Genomic DNA, 19,801 nt, shown 5'->3' on the forward strand with positions numbered 1-19,801 from the left:
GGTGAAGCTGGTTGAGGGAATGCCAAGAGTGTGCAAATCTGTCAACATGTCATAAGGTGGCAACTTTGATGAATCTAAAATCTAAAATATATTTTGCTTTGTTTAACACTTTTTTAGTTACTACATGATTCCATATGTGTTATTTCATAGTTTTGATGTCTTCACTACTATTCTAAAACGTAGAATTTTTTAAAAAATTAAGAAAAACCCTTGAATGAGTAGGTGTGTCAAAACTTTTGACTGGTACTGTATGTAGGAACAAATAGACGCTAACGGGAGAAGATCAACGAAAACCTACCTTCCCATTTTGTTAGCCAACAAACCAAATAAATTGGTGCCAATAAGGTAAGAAATGCTTGCTGGTAGGAAAGCCATCCCTATAAATCAAACGCAAAACACTGTCAGACACAGGAAGGACTATTGCGATTTAAAATATTAATTGTAAAGAAAAAGACAATGCAGGAACGTACCAAGCTGCCATTTGGGAGAGCACATGGTCTGCATCATCCAGATGGGAAGTGTGGGCTCCAGAATGGCAACTCCCATGTTGGCGAAGCACAGAGAGCCTGAAACCAAAGCACCAAGGTCAGCTCACTTCTGTTTTACGACTATGTCTGCATCCCAAATGGCAATGTAATCCCTATTTAGTGCACTACTTCACCCATAGGGCCTGGTCAAAAGTATTGCACTGATAGGGAATAGGGTGACATTAGGGACACTTCCTCTGTGTTTAGCCTTCTTCTCTGGTTTGTTATTCTGACAGTCAAGGCCCAGTCCCACCTGCGCTTATGAGAATGTAGGGGTCCTTCAGTAGGGTCAGCAAAGGAGTGCCCTCCACACTCTGTAAGTTCATGTGAAATGTTAAGCCGGAGGAGACAGAAAGACAGAAAAAAGATCAGTTTTTTTCTAATGTGAGGGAGTTGTGAAACGTCAACATTATAAAATAAGACAACGTGTAACTTAATGCAATGATGGCTTCTGTTCGGTGCATCTTGAACTACACTGATTCGTACACACTCTGGCTCAATCTGAATTTGTCTTTCCCGAGGTTCCTCACATCCTAGCTCCTCGCCTCCTACTCTACAGTATTGGAACAGAAGGTCCAACGTCCCTCGCCTCAGGCTTTCTTCTCTAATGGTTTGTGGAGGTGGGAGGTGGGAGGTGGGATATAGCATTTGGGGAATCAAGGAAAGTTGAATTGAGATGAAGCCCCACTATTTTCAGTGATTGAGATTTGATCAAGTCAGTTATGTTCATTTTGAGGGTTTATTACATTTTTTTTTATCTTGAAAGAGATGGTAAAAGTATACTCACTCCTGGTGAAATCTTTGATGGCTGAAGTATACAAAGCTGTAACGCTGTGTAGTTAGAGAGTCAGTCAGTTGGCATTAAGGAACATTCCTAGAATATATCTTGTACTCTCCGAACAATACAAGCAGCTTTCCTGTCTAAACTGTTCATTCTGATTGGTAGCCACAAGAGATAATCTGGTAACACTTTATGTTACAGTGCCCTTAGTACTGTGTAACTACTCCTGCAATTACAGTGTAGCAACACATATAGTAATTCCTCATATTACACTGAACTAAGCGTAACCCTAACCTTAGCACCGACCCTAAGCCTAAGTAACCTTAAGTACATTGTAAGTACAGTCCGTACTGTACAAGTGCAACGACAATTGTAATGACTCATTATTACACTGTACTGAGTGACTACGATACTTGTTACACTGTAATTACAGGAATAATTACAATGTAATGAGGTCACTGTAATGTAAAGTGTAACAGATAAACGGTATTGAAACAGTCAATGCAGTCATAGCACTGAGATTAAATCAGTTCTTGATGTAATATTATAAGAAATATTTTAATTTGATTACCTCCATCAAATACTGCAAGAAAAGCCAAGATTAAGAAAGGAGCAGTCTTCCCCACAAATTCATACATCACACTGCCAAATGGCGCTCCAACTGTCAAAGACATTTTCAAGAAAAAGTAGCTGATATTACATATATTCCACTTGATGATTTCAAGTTTGTCATGTTGTAGCATAATACACATTTCATCATAACCATTTGATATTTAGCAGATGATTTTATCCAAAGCAACTTACAGTAGTAATGTGTGCATACAGTACATTTTCGTATGGGTGGCCACAGTGGGAATTGAACCCAAAACTTGGGCATTACAAGTGTTTTGCTCTACCAACTGAGCCACACTGGAACACTAGGATCTTAGAAAGGGGGAGTAAGGGGAGTAACTCACTGAGGACACCCATGGCCAGTCCACCCAGAGCGATCCCCATGGCTACGCCTCTCTCCTCATCATTTGTGTACACACTGGCCAACATTCCCAGCCCTACAGGAGAAGACGTGCTTTTCACTTAGACATTAAGATGCTAGGACAAAATAGTTCAATTTCTATTGCAACACTGTGGAGTTAGGATATTATTGTGAAACACAAAACAAAACACCCACACACAGTACCTGCCACAGAGGAGAAAGAGGAACCAATTCCCTGAAGAGAGCGAGCAAAAAACAACAAGGCGTATGTACCTGAAAAGGCAAACACTGACAACCACCAGACACAACAACCGTTACTATGACTGCCTTGTGGTAAGATACAATCAAATCTAAAGATGACACATTGGAGTTGTGAAACAGTCATGGTATGTATATTAGAGATCACTACCTCAATTATATCTCATTATCAACTGTGTGTAACAAGTTAGAAGTGTGTGTCAGTGTCAGACATGCATACTTATTGTTGAAACAAACATGATGATGAAGCCAGCAAACATTGGTATGTGATATCCAACCCTTGGGAAAAAAGAAAAGGATATGATTAGAACCAGTGTGTATTGTATTTCTTCATTTTCAATAAATGAGAAATTGAACACTGTCCTAGCTAGCTGATTTTGTCACACACACAAAACACTTGCTGTGAAGCCGGAACATGTACCTGTTGGTCAGGGGACCTACAAAGGGGTTGATCAGAAGCTGCACCAGAGCCTTGGAAGCAAAGAGGAGTCCCACACGAACATTCTCCTTGTCCAAGAAGGCACTGTCCTCCTGGCATGTGCTGCCTTTCACCTGGCTGGAGTTTCTGGAGATGTTGAAGAGGAGGGCCTCAGACAGGTTGCTCTTAGAGCCTCTGAGGCTGTAGGAAGTGTTGTCGTAGAAGGAGTGGACCGAGGCCAATGTGAAGCCCTCCTCAGATGGCCTCTGTGTGCTTGGCTGGATGAAGGGGTCTTGTGTCGGGTGGTCAAGGGCATATAAAAAGGTTGGGATGATGGGCACTGCGAGAGAGGAGAGATGACACATTTGGGTTTGGGGGAGACTGTGGACTTTAAAAGGCAGGCGGAAGGAAGAGAGGTCAACTCTTTTGTCTCAGTACCGGGGAGGCACAGTGGATCTACTCCATGAGGGGGAATGTGGTCGCACTGCTCTCTGTCAACCCAAGTTATTCTCTGTGGGGTCTAGAGGTCAGGCCAGGTAAAGGCAATTTCCATGGTCACGCCAGCTGCACTGTTGGCCCTGCAGCTAAATATTAAAATGTGTGATGTCCCTTTTTCAAATCAGATGTCACTGCCCGATCTAAGGTACACGCCACGTGCACTTTTGAAAGTGTGTGTTTGTGTGTATGTGTGTGTGTGTGTGTGTGTGTGTGTGTGTGTGTGTGTGTGTGTGTGTGTGTGTGTGTGTGTGTGTGTGTGTGTGTGTGGGTTGTCTGGACTCACCGACAACAGTAAGCAGCATGTTATCCAGTAGCAGGGCAACACACACGACCACCAGCACCAATCTGGAGGAGCCTCTGCTCTGTCGCAGCCACTCCCGCACCCACGCCAAGGGGTTGAATAGTGGCATAGCTCTCCACGTTCCCTGGGCCAATAGCTACAGAACAATTCTCTTTTTCGGATGAGAACCAGATATGCTGATTATTAAAACATATTTGACAACATCAACATTAGTCACAACAATATGTCCCCACAACCGTGTCTGTACATTATCGTTACACCACTACATTTGAGTTAGTCCTAAACTAACTACAGATAACCTACCCCAGGTATAGTCTTTTCATCTGAAAATATAAAACCTTAATAGTAAATGATCTGAAGGGGTCTCATCTCTCTGTGAGTGTACTACCTCCAACGTTACCTATCCCTGCCCTGCAGCCACCACTCATGCACCATCCATTTCAATTTAATAAGCTGGGATGTGGTAGCTAATGGAGTGAACTGGTGGCTGCTGCCTGGATGGTCAGGCATGGTATTTCTGGAGAGACATTTGGCTCCGAGGATGTTTTTTTTTCTCTCAGCAATAGGATTAGACTTCCTCCAGGTCCCTCTCAGAACCCTGCCTGCTGTGTTCTGTTCTGATCAAGGTAAAGTGCAGCCTGCTTGCCTGCCGTGGTGCTCACATACTGTAAATAAGGACTGGTCCATATGTTAAACAAATGTCTAATCTCACAGCTCCATCATGTCTCGTTTTACCACTTGCTAGTCAAGAACAAATAGTACACACAGTACACACAGTACCAATCTTCTATGAAAATCACGATGACTTTCAGTAACAGAGGTGATTACGGATTAAGTTGATAATTTCTGCAAATTAGGTTTGCAGAGAAATCTAAATCTTACTCTTATCTTCAGACATCTTACATTACTATATTGACACATCATATAGCCCATGGTTACCATGCGTAACTGGTGGGAACAAACCAATGGATAACATTACAATTCATGCTGAGTCATATTCCATGCATTATTCGCACCTTTAATGATTACAGAACAAACTATAATTAACATTTCCAAAATTGATTAGCCTCATCCTTCATCAATTTCAGTTAGGTCTATAGTAAAGTGTTGAGGATCCCTTAAGTCCAATTCGACCTGAGTCAAGACCTCTTACCTTCAGATACATCCTGCAGATCCACATCGGATACAAGTGGTCATCTCATCCTCCTGTTGCTCTATTTAAGTCCTCTTGTGGCTGCCCTTTTTTCATAGGGTAGTCACAGCCCCCTCACAAACACATGCACGCACGCACACATACTGTACACACTCCCTGACCTGAGCTCACTCTGCGTCACAGGGGGAAGTAATTGTCTACATCTGCTGCTCTTTATTGAGAGGGGTGGGTGGGTGAGGGGGGGGGGGGCTGTATAACCTGAGGCTGGTGTTGTTCACAATAAGCTTTATCTGCCATCTCAGCCACATTAACCCTTTTCAAACTGTGGAACAACCTGGTCTTTTCCCCTGGCCTGTTTGCATTGCACCTTTGTCCAATTGGCTCTGTCAACAGGTTCCTGTGATGCTAGCGTACCAGGAAGAGAGTCTTGTAAACTGTAAACAAAAGGCAGCACACCTCCAAACCTGCTGCTGGAAAACCTGGAGCCACTGTTTGTTCACTGGTTGATATGCAAATATCATATTATCAAAGTGTAAAATTGGTCCAATTAGAAAATGAAGGATTTTGAGAAATCCTGAAATCCACACCACTCGCCCATCTAAAGAAGTGTTCACACTGCAGGCCTTAATGCTCAAATCAGTTTTGTTTTTCAAATCCGTTTTGAAATACTTACTGTCCAAATAGCAAGTTACAAGTGACCAAATAGGATTTGTCATTTGCTGACATGGCTATGCTAGTCATGGTAACGACAGGTGTGTTCACAGTGGTGTTGGCAAATTGGTGGTGGTGCTCGTGCTTCCCATCACTCAGAAGTTATGTAGCAAGCTAAGATGACAACAATTTCTGCCATGGACGTTTCCCAGTTGCTTTGAATGCTCAAAGAACACTTTTAAAGCGTCAAAGTATAAGATGATCCAACTGTCAAAATGAGTCATTTTTGGCCAGCCAAGGCAGTCAACTAGCCAGCTAGGTAGCTGTTAAGCTTCCTAGAACATTCACTAATTTGTTTGTAAGCAATTAACAAGATAATTAGCTACCATATGGTCTTGTCAAACTCTCAACAGAGTAGCTAGCAAGCAACAATATATGCCAAATAAAAGTTAATAAACCACTTGAGGGCAAATAAATCAGATTTTACCATTCAGACACAAATCACCTGGCCAGGAATCAGATTTCTATCTGACTTCAAAGCACCTTTGAAGGTGGTTTGAAATGTGAATTGAAACATCTGATTCCATGTGCATGGGCTGTATCGGATTTGCAATCGGATTTGCAAAAAAAATTGATTTGAGTCAATTCAAACTGCCAATGTGAACATGGCTTAAAAGTACCATGTGAATCTAAGAGGGATAACTCCTCTATAGCTTGAATTATTTTCTTTGCATAAATGATAGTCATGTACTGTTACTATATTTCTGTCAGCTTGGAATGAATTAGTGGTGTGCATGGTTTTTAGTGGGGTAGGGAGTACTGTGTTTTGATAATTGAAATTCACCTGGAACTGAGCAGGTGCCATTGCCTACTAGCTCGAGGGTAGGTTTTAAAAAAGGCAGACCTGAATCAAACAGCCCTAGGTGAGCTGCCTGGACCAACGCAAGTTCACTCTCCCTGTGTGCGCATGTGTACACATCATGTAAAGAGAGAGAAGAGACAGAAAAATGTAATTAAAATCACATTTAATTTGTCTGATACGCCGAATACAGCGTGTGTAGACTTTGCCGTGAAATGCTTGCTTACGAGCTTTTCCCAACAATGCAGAGTTAAAAAGAACAAGGCAACTGTAAGCAAAAACAGTAAACATTGTCCCCCACGAATGATGCAGCACCCTCCCCTTTGGACCAATTAGTGACAACAATTCAAACTGGACTATACTGAAAGTAACAAAACATGTGCCCGTTATAGCGCCACCGTATGGTCGATGTGAATGTTCTTGGCTATGTTGAGTCTTGACAGTGTTTGCAACATCTGTACCAAATTTTGACCATGACCATGCCCCGGTGAATGATTATTGCTTAATGATCATGTTGTTTTAGGTAGTAGTCTGGAAAATATTGCGTGGAGAGACATTTGTCCATATAAGCCACATATCAAGGTTTGTGCAGATCGGTCATTCAGTGCCAGAAGAGTAGCATTTTAAGTGTTTTTCACAAAATTCTAAATGGCAAAAAATCCATCATGCCGGACCTTATGGATCTCTGAAGCAAATGTCTTCCTTGTGAGGAGAGGGACCAATGTACCACATTTCATGACTTTAGGTAAAATGGGGTGAGGGGCATGACATTTAAAAGTCCGAATTTTCAATCGCTTGTTATAGCGCCCCATCTGGCCAATCCGTGTAATTTTTTAATGCTGGATCTCTATGGCAAGACACATCATTCACCCAAGTTGAGTCAGAATCAGGCTAGTGCTGTCTAAGATATCGCATGTGACAAACGTACTAACGGACGGAGAATGCGCCGGAGAAGATGTCTGACGTTTTACGTGCTCCTAACCAAATGTGTTTTTGTTTGTTTTTTGCATTATTTGTAACATATTTTTTTACTTATTCTGTACATAATGTTGCTGCTACCATCTCTTATGACCGAAAATAACTTCTGGACATCAGAACAGCGATTACTCACCACGAACTGGCAGAAGCTTTTTTTCCCATTAACGAGTCCGACGACCCCGACGTGAAGGACATACTGCTTTCCCGGGAACAGGCCCAAATCCCCATAATTTGCGTGAAGAGAAGACGCAGAAAAAGAGTACAGAGGTCGGGATGCCTTCTGAGAATTCGTAGGCAATCGAATAAACACCCACTGCCTTCCGTTCTACTAGCTAACATGCAATCATTGGAAAATAAAATCGATGACCTACGAGGAAGATTAAACTACCAACGGGACATTAAAAACTGTAACATCTTATGCTTCACGGAGTCGTGGCTGAACGACGACATTATCAACACACAGCTGGCTGGTTATACGCTGTCTCAGCAGGATAAAACAACATCATCGTCTGGTAAGACAAGGGGGGGTCGGACTATGTATATTTGTAAACAACAGCTGGTGCACAATATATGAGGAAGTCTCGAGGTTTTGCTCGCCTGAGATAGAGTATCTCATGATCATTTGTAGACTACATTATTTACCTAGAGTGTTTTTATCTGTATTTTTCGTAGCTGTCTACATACCACCACAGACTGATGCTGGCACTAAGACCGCACTCAATGAGCTGTATTCCGCCATAAGCAAACAGGAAAACGCTCATCCAGAGGAGGCGCTCCTAATGGCCGGGGACTTTAATTCAGGGAAACTTAAATCCGTTTTACCAAATTTCTATCAGCACCTTAAATGTGCAACCAGAGGGAAAAAACTCTGGACCACCTTTACTCCACACACAGAGACGCGTACAAAGCTCTCCCTCTCCCTCCATTTGGTAAATTTGACCACAATTCTATCCTCCTGATTCCTGCTTACAAGCAAAAATTAAAGCAGGAAGTACCAGTGAAATGGTCATTAAAAAAGTGGTCAGATGAAGCAGATGCTAAGCTACAGGACTGTTTTGCTAGCACAGACTGGAATATGTTCCGGGATTCCTCCGATGGCATTGAAGAGTACACCACATCAGTCATTGGCTTCATCAATAAGTGCATCGATGATGTCATCCCCATAGTGACCGTATGTACATACCCCAACCAGAAGCCATGGATTACAGGCAACATCCGAGTATTAGCTTAAGGCTAGAGCAGCGGGACTCTAACCCGGAACTTTATAAGAAATCCCGCTATGCCCTCCGACGAAGCAAAGCGTCAATACAGGACTACAATCGAATCGCACTACACCGGCTCCTACGCTTGTCAGATGTGGCAGGGCTTGCAAACCATTAAAGACTACAAAAGGAAGCACAGCCGAGAGTTGCCCAGTGACACAAGCCTACCAGACGAGCTAAACTACTTCTATACCCGCTTCGAGGCATGTTTCACTGAAAAATGCATGAGAGCACCAGCTGTTCCGCACGACTGTGTGATCACTCTCTCCGCAGCCGATGTGAGTAAGAACTTTAAACAGGTCAACATTCACAAGGCCGCAGGGCCAGACAGATTACCAGGACGTGCACTGCGAGCATGCGCTGACCAACTGGCAAGTGTCTTCACTGACATTTTCAACCTCTCCCTGTCTGAGTCTGTAATACCAACATGCTTTAAGCAGACCACCATAGTCCCTGTGCCCAAGAACACTAAGGCAACCTGCCTAAATGACTACCGACCCGTAGCACTCACGTCTGTAGCCATGAAGTGCTTTGAAAGGCTGGTCATGGCTCACATCAACACCATTATCCCGGAAACCCTAGACCCACTCCAATTTGCATACCGCCCTAACAGATCCACAGATGATGCAATCTCTATTGCACTCAACACTGCCCTTTCCCACCTGGACAAAACGAACACCTATGTGAGAATGCTGTTCATTGACTACAGCTCAGCGTTCAACACCATAGTGCCCTCAAAGCTCATCAATAAGCTAAGGACCCTGGGACTAAACACCTCCCTTTGCATTTGGATCCTGGACTTCCTGACGGGCCGCCCCCAGGTGGTAAGGGTAGGTAACAACACATCCGCCATGCTGATCCTCAACACAGGGGCCCCTCAGAGGTGTGTACTCAGTCCCGTCCTGTACTCATGACTGCACGGCCAGGCACGACTCCAACACCATCATTAAGTTTGGCGATGACGCAACAGTGGTAGGCCTGATCACCGACAATGGCGAGATAGCCTATAGGGAGGAGGTCAGAGACCTGGCCATGTGGTGCAAGGACAGCAACCTCTCCCTCAACGTGATCAAGACTAAGGAGATGATTGTGGACTACAGGAAAAGGAGGACCGAGCACGTCCTATTCTCATCGACGGGGCTGTAGTGGAGCAAGTTGAGAGCTTCAAGTTCCTTGGTGTCCACATCACCAAGAAACTATCATGGTCCTAGCACACTAAGACAGTTGTAAAGAGGGTACGACAAAACCTATTCCCCCTCAGGAGACTGAAAAGATTTGGCATGGGTCCTCAGATCCTCAAAAGGTTCTACAGCTGCACCATCGAGAGCATCCTGACTGGTTGCACCACGACCTGGTATGTCAACTGCTTGGCTTCCGACCGCGAGGCACTACAGAGGGTAGTGCGCACGGCCCAGTGCATCACTGGGGCCAAGCTTCCTGCCATCTAGGACCTCTCTACCAGGCAATGTCAGAGGAAGGCCCTAACAATTGTTAAAGACCCCAGCCACCCTAGTCATAGACTGTCCTCTCTGGTACCGCACGGCAAGTGGTACAGGAGGGCCAAGTCTAGGTGCAAGAGGCTTCTCAACAGCTTCTACTCCCAAACCATAATTCTCCTGAACATCTCATCAAATGGCTACCCAGACTATTTGCATTGCCCCCCCCCCCCCCCCCCTCTTTACACCATTGCTACTCTCTGTTATTAGCTATGCATAGTCACTTTAATAACTCTACCTACACGTACATATTACTTCAATTACCTCAACTAACCGGTGCCCCCGCACATTGACTCTTTACAGGTACCCCTGGTATAGAATCTCGCTACTGTTATTTTACTGCTGCTCTTTAATTACTTGTTCCTTTTATTTCTTATTCTTATTCATATGATTTAAACTGCATTGTTGGTTAGGGACTTGTAAGTAAGACTTTCACTAAGGTCTACACCTGTTGTATTTGACAAATGTGACTAATAAAATTTGATTTTGATGTAAGACAGATCCACAGTCCTCCCCACGATTAAATTTAACAAAAGAGGAATAAGATGCACAATAATTAAGCTATATACATGGACTACCAGTACCATATCACTGTGCAGAGTACTAGGTATTTGAGGTAAACATTTACATAAAGCACGACCGGCTGTAACACAGCCTGGGGTTGAACCCTAGGCTGTAGTGGCACCTCAGCACTGCGATGCAGTGCCCTAGACCGCTGCACCACTCGGCAAAAATAAAAATAAATGCAGTCCTTCCTCCAACACCGCCTGATATAGAGGTCCTGGATGGCAGGGAGGTTGGCCCCAGTGATGTACTGGGCTATCCGCACCAACCTCTGTAGCGCTTTAAGGTCGATGGTGTTGTATTTGCCATACCAAGCGGTGATGCAGCCAGTCAATATGTTCTCGAGGGTTCAGCTGTAGAACATTTTGAGTATCCAATGACCCATGCCAAATCTTTTCAGCCTCCTGAGGTCGAAGAGGCGCTGTTGTGCCTTCTTCATGACTGTGAGGGTGTGTGTGGACCATGTTAAGTCCTTAGTGATGTGGACACCAAGGAACTTCAAGCTCTAAACCCGCTCAATTACAGCTCCGTCGATGTGGATGGGGATGTACTCTTCTCTCTTTTTCCTGCAGTCCACAATCAGCTCCTTGGCTGTTGTCCTGGCACCACACTGCCAAGTCTCTGAACTCCTCCCTGTAGGCTGTCTCATCACCATCTGTGATCAGGCCTACCACCGTTGAGTCGTCAGCAAATTTGATGATGGTGTTGGAGTCGTGCGTGGCTACGCAATTGTGGGTGAACAGGAAGTAGAGGAGGGATCTAAGCACAAACACCTTAGGAGCCCCCGTGTTGAGGGTCAGCGTGGCAGAGGGGTTGTTGCCTACCCTCACCATCTGGGGACATCCCATCAAGAAGTCCAGATCCAGTTGCAGAGGGAGGTGTTCAGTCCCGGGATTGTGTCAAAGCACAGACCTGGGGATGGGTACCAAAATATTTCTTCAGCATTGAAGGTCCCCAAGAACACAGTGGCCTCCATCATTCTTAAATGGAAGACGTTTTGAACCACTACGACTCTTCCTAGAACTGGCTGCCCGGCAAAACAGAGCAATCAGGGGAGAAGGGCCTTGGTCCAGAGTTCCTCTGTGGAGATGCGAGAACCTTCCAGAAAGACAATCATCTCTGCAGCACTCCACCAATCAGGCGTTTATGGTAGAGTGGCCAGACGGAAGCCACTCCTCAGTAAAAGGCACATGACAGCCCGATTGCCGTTTGCCAAAAGGCACTTTAAGGTCTCTCAAGATTCTTTGGTCTGATGAAACCAAGATTGATCTCTTTGGCCTGAAGGCCAAGCATCACGTCTGGAGGAAACCTGGCACCATGCCTACGGTGAAGCATCGTGGCGGCAGCATTGTGCTGTGGGAATGTTTTTCAGCAGCAGGGACTGAGAGACTAGTCAGGATCAAGGAAAAGATGAACAGAGAAAAGTACAGAGAGATCCATTGATAAAAACCTTCTCCAGAGTGCTCAGGACATCAGACTTGGGCGAAGGTTCACGTTCCAACAGGACAATGACCCTAAGGACATAGCCAAGACAACACAGGAGTGGCTTTGGGACAAGTCTATGAATGTCCTTGAGAGGCCCAGCCAGAGCCTGGACTTGAACCCGATTGAACATCTCTGGAGAGACCTGAAAATAGCTGTGCAGCGACGATCCCCATCCAACCTTACAGAGCTTGAGAGGATCTGTAGAGAAGAATGGGAGAAACTCCCCAAATACAGGTGTGCCAAGCTTGTATCATCATACCCAAGAAGACTCGAGACTGTAATCAATGTCAAAGGTGCTTCAACAAAGTACCAAGTAAAGGGTCTGAATACTAATATAAATCTGATATTTCTTTTTTTTATTTTATAAATCTGCTAAAGTTACGAAAAACTTTTTTTTGCTTTGTCATTATGGGCAATTGTGTGTAGATTGATGAGGGGTGAAAAATAATGTAATCGATTTTAGAATAAGGCTGTTTCCTAACAAATTTTGGAAAATTTGATCCTGCACTTATGGCAACTAAACTTGAAGCAGCAAGAATGATGACAGCGGACACTTTCAATTTCTATTGAGCTATGTTTTGCATATATAATAAAGGATAACTTTTAGGAGGACTATTTGCAGACAGAGAGAAATTAAGGGGTGAATCAATATTTATTGAAATAGAATAGGCGCAATGCTCGCTCACCATGGTTGCCTATGCTCGTTGCGCCTTTTCCTTTTCAATGATTATGTCATTTTTTGATTGCACCATCGCTCAATGGTTGCACCTCCATCCACTTCTTTCCATTATCAATATTTATTTACAGACACTGACTGTAGTTAACTATAGTCTAATCATATTTAATTTCCTTGGAAAGATAACTGCCACGTGATTCTACGCCAATGCATAGACAGCCTACTCTATGTATTGAGACCACACATATACTAGTCGCACCTGATCTCAGACGCCCAACTAGGAGAGGAGAGGTAAGCTACATCACTTGAAGCAGCGAATTCTGATAGTTTGTGAAAAATAAGACAAAGGTAGGCCTAAACTAACGCAAACAAAAAAGTTGGCCGTTTCCAAGTAATCTGCGAGACAAAACAAAGTTATCTGTCTCGCCCGCTCCCAACCGCAGCATGAAAAATGCCTACCGCGCCGCAATGATCTCTGTCGTACTCGGGACCAGCAGCTCCCAAATGCATCCCTCTAGCTCGAGCCTTTGAAATAAGACAATTTGTGCGTGGAGGAGATTCCCAATGGGTGCAGTCACAGTGTCATATATGATTCAATATATCGCCCGATGATATAGATTATTCTATATATGAATTTAACATCATGAAAAGTAGACTAATATATCATGTATTGACTGCTAGCTAGGCATTTATAAAAATGGACAGAATCAACCCCTCATATCAGTCCTCTGATCTCGTAAATACCTGCCCTCACTTTGACGTGTTTGATCTGTATCTAACAAAAAAGATGAAGCAATTGGGCAAGGAAAAGGTGCACAGGACGGTGTTTGACACCCTTATTTTTAAAATTAATTTCGGAGTCAAGTAGCCTACTTAGAGAATAGGAAAATATCAAAATAAGGTCGAGGTAACACATTTATTATAGCCTATTACATTATTTTAGACAGTTAATATCCTAATTATTATTATTACAGGAGTGATAGATAGGGATCTCAGACCATCAAACGGTTGACAATTCTTCATTTTACGACATTTCCCCCTATAGCCTAAACTAGTCTAGTTCTAAAGAGAGCAGCTTACCATATGTTCCGGTCGGTCAGGATGTAGCTCTCATCCATGTCGACTGATGCGGTTTGTTCAAAGAATATTTCTTATTTATTAAAAATAGGTTTCAAAGAGCCTCTGTGTGTTGGGAGGAGGGATTGGTGTGGGTTTTGGTGTGCAATGAAAGAAGTAGAAGCTTTACAATGTGCGGGTGGGCCGGTGTAGGGTTATAAGTACCAGGATATACCTGCTCTGCTCAGAGAAAAGTGGGTTCGCCTTCTGTATTAGAGATTTTGCTATTTACAACGGCTGGATATTATGTGTCATTTTGTTTGGTCAACAATGTGGACACCTACGATCGCGTTGCTTTTCATGTGTTCTCATTGTTTTGTGCGCAGCCTCGACTCCAACCAAATCCGATCCTCTAAAGAAGCGATGGATCTATTGGAACAGGTGAGAGCACCTGCAGTGGAGTGACCAGTGATGCTTAGGCTACGTTTTGCAGCTGTGTGGATTCAAGTGATTCAAGTGTCTCTTTTTTCAGATTGAATTAGACCAATGCTTTTCTTCGTAATACAGGTGGACCCGCACAATGGAACGATGGGTGTACAGAATAATGTGAACACACGTCGCAGGGCAGATACATCTTCTACTCGCCATCACATCAGGCCATCTTGTCCTGATCAAGAATGCAATCCGTCAACGGTGAGTGCTGTAGTGTGTGTGTGAGAGAGAGATAAGAAAGACGGGATCTGAGACTGTTATCACTGCGTAGTCAAATGAATTCTTAAATAATAGAATATGTTTCTAAACACTTCAACATAAATGTGGATACTACCATGATTACTGGTAGTCCTGAATGAATCGTGAGTAATGATAAGTGAGCAAGTTATAGAGGCATAAATATCATACCACCCCAAAAACGGATAACTCACAAGCTTGATGTAATCGTTGCAAGCTAGTAATATGGGACCGCATACTATCTTTTGAATACTCCAATACACAAAGGTGAATTTGTCCCTATACTTTTGGTACTCTAAAATGAATATGTACAAAAACTATTTGTAATTTCTAAATGGTTCACCAGATATGGATGGAAATACCCTCAAATGAAAGCTGACAGTCTGCACTTTAACATCATAACTATTGTATCATTTCAAAAGGGCTGGAGCACAGAGCAACAACAACAACAAAACATTTCATTAGCTAGTTTTCCTTCCAAGCTTTTTATGCGAGTAAAGAACATGTTGGATATAACATTTGATGACATGCCTGATGGAAAAATAACATTTACGCTAGACAATGAGTCCTTTTTATGTCAGTGAAATAAATTATGCCGGAAATGTTTGTGGAAATGATTTTATGTGCAAATATTGATATAATAACCATCATATCGAAGTATTTTTGGAGTCACATGATGACATGTGGTCCTCCCACTACGACTCGTCGGGAAAGCGTGCAGTTTATTAGGCTACAGATGAAAAGTTATGATGAAATTCACAGGGTGGTGAAAGTGCAAGGTGATGAGCTTGATGCTCTATTCCAATAAATAACAAGGGTGTTATTCTGGTAACATTTTTTATTTGATATATTTTTTATATAAGCTATATTTAATTGGGCAAGTCAGTTAAGAACAAATTCTTATTTACAATGACGGCCTAATAACAGTGGGTTAACTGCCTTGTTCAGGGGCAAAACAACAGATTTGACCTTGTCAGCTCAAGGATACAATCAGGTAACCTTTCGGTTACTGGCACAACGCTCTAACCACTAGGCTACCTGCCGCCCCATGATGATCATTGATGCTTGGCTGCCATTCGACAAATAAAAAGAATCAGCTCTTTTGTCCATAATAATCTCATCATGTAGTCAATACGTGTATCTGCGCGCTGTTGGCTAGAGCGCACGTGCCAATACCAGAGTTGGCACACTCGCTATATGACATCATTTTTTTATGAGGAAACCATCAGTACAGTTGAAGATGCAATGGAAACCCCTTTAACTTGTATTTTTAATTCGGTACATGGGATTTTAACCGCAAAAGGTCTTTATACGTGCACTACGTCATCACGCACAGCCTTTTAGCAGGAACAAGTCAATTTGATGGGAGTACATCTCTGGAGGGAAAATTAGCATATTGTTTTTATGCAGATTTTAGAATAGTCACATGAAAATCTGTCACCAATTGGATGGAAACCTAGCTACTGTCCCAAAACTTTTGGAGCTCACTGTTTATGGTGTGACCTTATGTGCCAAATGACCTCTTAATTAATAACAGAAAGCGGCAATCTGCAGTTGAAAGAGAAATGTAACTACTCTCAAATTCATAGACTAAGCTATATGCAAGTACGGACATCCATGAGATGAAAATTCTCTCTAAATATATAAATATATATAGAGAGAGAATTTATCTCATGGATGTCCGTACTTGCATATAGCTTTGTCTATGAATTTGAGAGTAGTTACATTTGAGAGTAGTTACAAAATATCATCTGAATCTCTCTACATTTAAAATTTTAGGTCAGGCCTCTTTTGCTCCCCAATTTCGTGGTATCCAATTGGTAGTTACAGTCTTCTCCCATCACTGCAACTCCCGTATGGACTCGGGAGAGGCGAAGGTCAAGAGCCATGCGTCCTCCAAAACACGACCCCGCCAAGCCGCAATGCTTCTTGACACACTGCCCACTTAACATCAAAGCCAGCCCACCAATGTGTCAGAGGTAACACCATACAGCTGGCAACCGAAGTCAGCGTTTATGCGCCCGGCCACCACAAGGAGTCGCTAGAGCGCAATGGGACAAGGACATCCCAGCCGGCCAAACCCTCCCCTATCTCAGACGACGCTGGGTCAATTGTGCACCGCCTCATGGGTCTCCCGGTGGCGGCCGGTTGCAACACAGCCCGGGATTGAACCTGGATCTGTAGTGACTGCTATGCAGTGCCTTAGACCGCTGCGCCAAATTGATAGTTTTAACCATGTTGAGGCTTCACAGTGTTTGTTAACAATTACATTGTTGGAGCCTCCCGGGTGGCGCAGTGGTCTAGGGCACTGCATCGCAGTGCTAACTGCGCCACCAGAGTCTCTGGGTTCGCGCCCAGGCTCTTTTCGTGGTATCCAATCGCTAGTAATTACTATCTTGTCTCATCGCTACAACTCCCGTACGGGCTCGGGAGAGACGAAGGTCGAAAGCCATGCGTCCTCCGAAGCACAACCCAACCAAGCCGCACTGCTTCTTTAACACAGCGCGCCTCCAACCCGGAAGCCAGCCGCACCAATGTGTCGGAGGAAACACCGTGCACCTGGCCCCCTTGGTTAGCGTTGCACTGCGCCCGGCCTGCCACAGGAGTCGCTGGAGCGCGATGAGACAAGGATATCCCTACCGGCCAAACCCTCCCTAACCCGGACGACGCTAGCCCAATTGTGCGTCGCCCCACGGACCTCCCGGTCGCGGCCGGCTGCGACAGAGCCTGGGCGCGAACCCAGAGACTCTGGTGGCGCAGCTAGCACTGCGATGCAGTGCCCTAGACCACTGCGCCACCCGGGAGGCCCTCAGATTGCCCTTTTAAACTGAAATGCTAACATTACATACTTTAATTGTGCTGCTGACTGTCATGTGTATGTGGTAATGTAGTTCCTATATCTACACAGAGAATTACCTGCAATGGATCTCAGAAAAAGAACCATAGTAAAGAAATACTTGCTCATGATGATGACGACAACAAAAGGAAAGGTAAGAAAGCTTGGAAAAGGATAGCCTGGTCCCAAACTGTTTGTGCTGCCTCCAACTCTTGCAGCTCTGCATATCTGAGTGTGGTATTAACTGTCCTGTTCCCTTTCCAGTTGCAGTGATGGCCACATGCGTGCGCTCTGGAGACTGTGAGGCAGGACTGTGCTGCGCCCGCTATTTAAAAGAGAAAAAATGTCAACGCATCCCAAAGGAGGGAGAGATCTGCCTCCTGCGAGGAGGACGCTCTAAACAGCGGAGAAATCTTGACCTTGACCGCTGCAACTGTGCAGTCGGGCTAACCTGTCGTGCCCAGGCTGAAAGCCCCAAAAACCAAGGAGTTTGTATCCCCAGACTGAGAGAGAACAGGAGGAGTACAAGACACTCAGGCAAGAGGCGTAATGCCGAGAGAAGATGTGGATGACTTAAGCCTTTCTTTCAATCAAAACTTTTGACTCAATAATCTACTTTTCTGCCATTCTTTGTTTTAAATGTTAGAGGCTAAATGCAAGTTAGGCTTTTGTAAATGTATATTTAATTCCATACATGCTCCGGTGGTCTACTCTTTGTTTTTATTTGAGCCCCTCACCTAATCTTATTCATCTTTAACAGACAAATCCGCATATTTCATAACTTCCTTGAGTTTAATGGCATCTGGTACCATCTCTCAAATGGTCCAGACCTCATCATACCAATGTCCACTAGTGCCATCTATTGGTACTGGATGAAGATTATAAGCAACAAATTGACAATATTTGAAAAGGGTCCGAGGCTAGGGTTTTGTAGCCTGGAATCCACACTGACCGTTTCAATATTGTTTCATGTCATTGATTCAGTCTGGACCTGCTCCAAGAGGGACTCTTGGGCCTAAATAGAAAATAGCCAGTCCAGTCAGTGACCGATCAGAATCTAAAAGTGGGTTTAACACAAAACCCCATGTGGCAAAATGCTGCACTTTAAAGGCCAGGTAGCACATAATGGGCCTTGTCATATATTGATGTAGTTGGTGCTGTATATTAACTAATATAACTGAGTTCTAACTAGAACAAAATCTTTGTTAGTTTACAATTATACAACTTTTGTAGAAGACTGCCGGAAAGGCCCTAACACAAGATCGTAATTTCTATGACTCACACGGTGAAGAACATAACAATTTATAGCTTGTAGCCTACTGTTCATGGAGAACTGGTGTGCATGAGTGGCACTTCACTTTTTAGTATGGAAAACAGCTGTGACATTATTGATCCTAAGATCAAAATGTTATTTGTGTAATGAAAATGAATTGTGAAATAAAAAATAAACTGCAATTTTCTCAAATTATTGTGATTGTGCTTTCAATATAACCTTCAATGGTACAGCTATAAGATAGCTTTGGAAAATCATATTTATTTGAATCAAATTGGATGATATTTGGATGAAACCAGTTAAAAGTAGGTTGACCGAAATATAAAATAATTACAGTAGTTAGCACATTGATAAAGTTTGATCATAAAGTTGCAGGTCCCCTCTCCCCTAGTTGAGGGACGCTCAACTCTGTTCCCTTATTTCAAGGTGGAGTTGAGTTTTGATAACTGGTCGTGGGATTTGCTAGCAACAGCATTGAACCACCATCAGTTAATTCTTCTAAAAATGTAAATTCTCAAAACGCTGGGTGCTGAAATTCATACAACCATCGACTTTTTCCTCATTGCTCTTACTACATAAGGTGAGATTCAATTGGGTCCGTGCTATCCGGAATCCTTGCGATGTCCCTACCCAAAACCCTTCGCCTTACCCTAATCTTAACACTAACCATAACCCTAACCATAACCAATGAAAATGTCAACTTCAATGGGGTAGGGGCGTCCCAACGATCCCGGATAGCACGGAGCCAATTGAATCTCAGTTTACGTAGTACGAGCAAAAAGGAAAAAGTCAGGTGTTGTGTTTGCTAAAAGTTTTTATTAAAAGTATGAATTTCAGCACCCTGCGGAAGGACCGTGAAGTGAAATATGAAATAGGGAAATATGTTTCAGTAAGATTGGATTTTTAGCATTTATAGCAATCGGGCGGTCTGTGCATATTTGTAAACATTTGTAAACAACAGCTGGTGCACGAAATCTAAGAAAGTCTCTAGAATCTAGAGTCTAGATTTTGCTCGCCTGAAGTAGAA

The 19,801-nt window shown here is 43.5% G+C and overlaps 2 protein-coding genes across 5 annotated transcripts in view; one reads left to right on the top strand and one right to left on the bottom strand.

Annotated features, from left to right (window-relative positions):
- LOC129853943 (chromaffin granule amine transporter) overlaps nucleotides 1-10,268 on the bottom strand; it is a 15,175-nt gene extending 4,907 nt beyond the window's left edge. The window contains exons 1-11 of one of the 2 annotated variants that reach the window (XM_055920482.1): nucleotides 4,910-10,268; nucleotides 3,739-3,907; nucleotides 2,961-3,297; nucleotides 2,760-2,818; nucleotides 2,486-2,569; nucleotides 2,265-2,357; nucleotides 1,880-1,969; nucleotides 1,315-1,358; nucleotides 781-841; nucleotides 471-566; nucleotides 299-377 (exon numbers count right to left, since the gene is read on the bottom strand). In XM_055920482.1, coding sequence (XP_055776457.1) covers nucleotides 299-377; nucleotides 471-566; nucleotides 781-841; nucleotides 1,315-1,358; nucleotides 1,880-1,969; nucleotides 2,265-2,357; nucleotides 2,486-2,569; nucleotides 2,760-2,818; nucleotides 2,961-3,297; nucleotides 3,739-3,865 — 1,070 coding nt within the window. In that variant the 5' untranslated portion in view covers nucleotides 3,866-3,907; nucleotides 4,910-10,268. Of the gene's footprint in view, nucleotides 1-298; nucleotides 378-470; nucleotides 567-780; nucleotides 842-1,314; nucleotides 1,359-1,879; nucleotides 1,970-2,264; nucleotides 2,358-2,485; nucleotides 2,570-2,759; nucleotides 2,819-2,960; nucleotides 3,298-3,738 lie in introns of both variants that reach the window. The other variant, XM_055920481.1, reaches the window with a different exon arrangement.
- Nucleotides 10,269-13,004: 2,736 nt separating this feature from the next.
- Nucleotides 13,005-18,966, top strand: LOC129853945 (dickkopf-related protein 4-like). Of its 3 annotated transcripts, none has more exons than XM_055920485.1 (5): nucleotides 13,005-13,171; nucleotides 14,323-14,377; nucleotides 14,504-14,629; nucleotides 17,574-17,655; nucleotides 17,766-18,966. In XM_055920485.1, exons 2-5 carry the CDS (start codon nucleotides 14,360-14,362, stop codon nucleotides 18,071-18,073), a joined length of 534 nt encoding a protein of 177 aa, XP_055776460.1. In that variant the 5' UTR covers nucleotides 13,005-13,171; nucleotides 14,323-14,359; the 3' UTR covers nucleotides 18,074-18,966. The 3 variants fall into 3 exon arrangements, with proteins under 3 accessions (XP_055776460.1, XP_055776459.1, XP_055776458.1); XM_055920484.1 differs by lacking the exon at nucleotides 13,005-13,171 and adding an exon at nucleotides 13,916-14,011; XM_055920483.1 differs by lacking the exon at nucleotides 13,005-13,171 and having other exon boundaries at nucleotides 13,962-14,377.
- The last annotated feature ends 835 nt before the right edge of the window (nucleotides 18,967-19,801 follow it).

Source organism: Salvelinus fontinalis, chromosome 4 (assembly GCF_029448725.1).
Source record: "Salvelinus fontinalis isolate EN_2023a chromosome 4, ASM2944872v1, whole genome shotgun sequence".
Classification (NCBI taxonomy): Eukaryota; Metazoa; Chordata; class Actinopteri; order Salmoniformes; family Salmonidae; genus Salvelinus; species Salvelinus fontinalis.

Excerpts from the sequence above, each read along its gene's own strand:
- LOC129853945 (XM_055920483.1), top strand. The coding sequence starts at position 14,243 with ATGTGTCATTTTGTTTGGTCAACAATGTGGACACCTACGATCGCGTTG. Across the intron at positions 14,378-14,503 it reads CGATGGATCTATTGGAACAG|GTGGACCCGCACAATGGAAC; the intron begins GTGAGAGCACCT and ends TTCGTAATACAG. Across the intron at positions 14,630-17,573 it reads AAGAATGCAATCCGTCAACG|AGAATTACCTGCAATGGATC; the intron begins GTGAGTGCTGTA and ends ATATCTACACAG.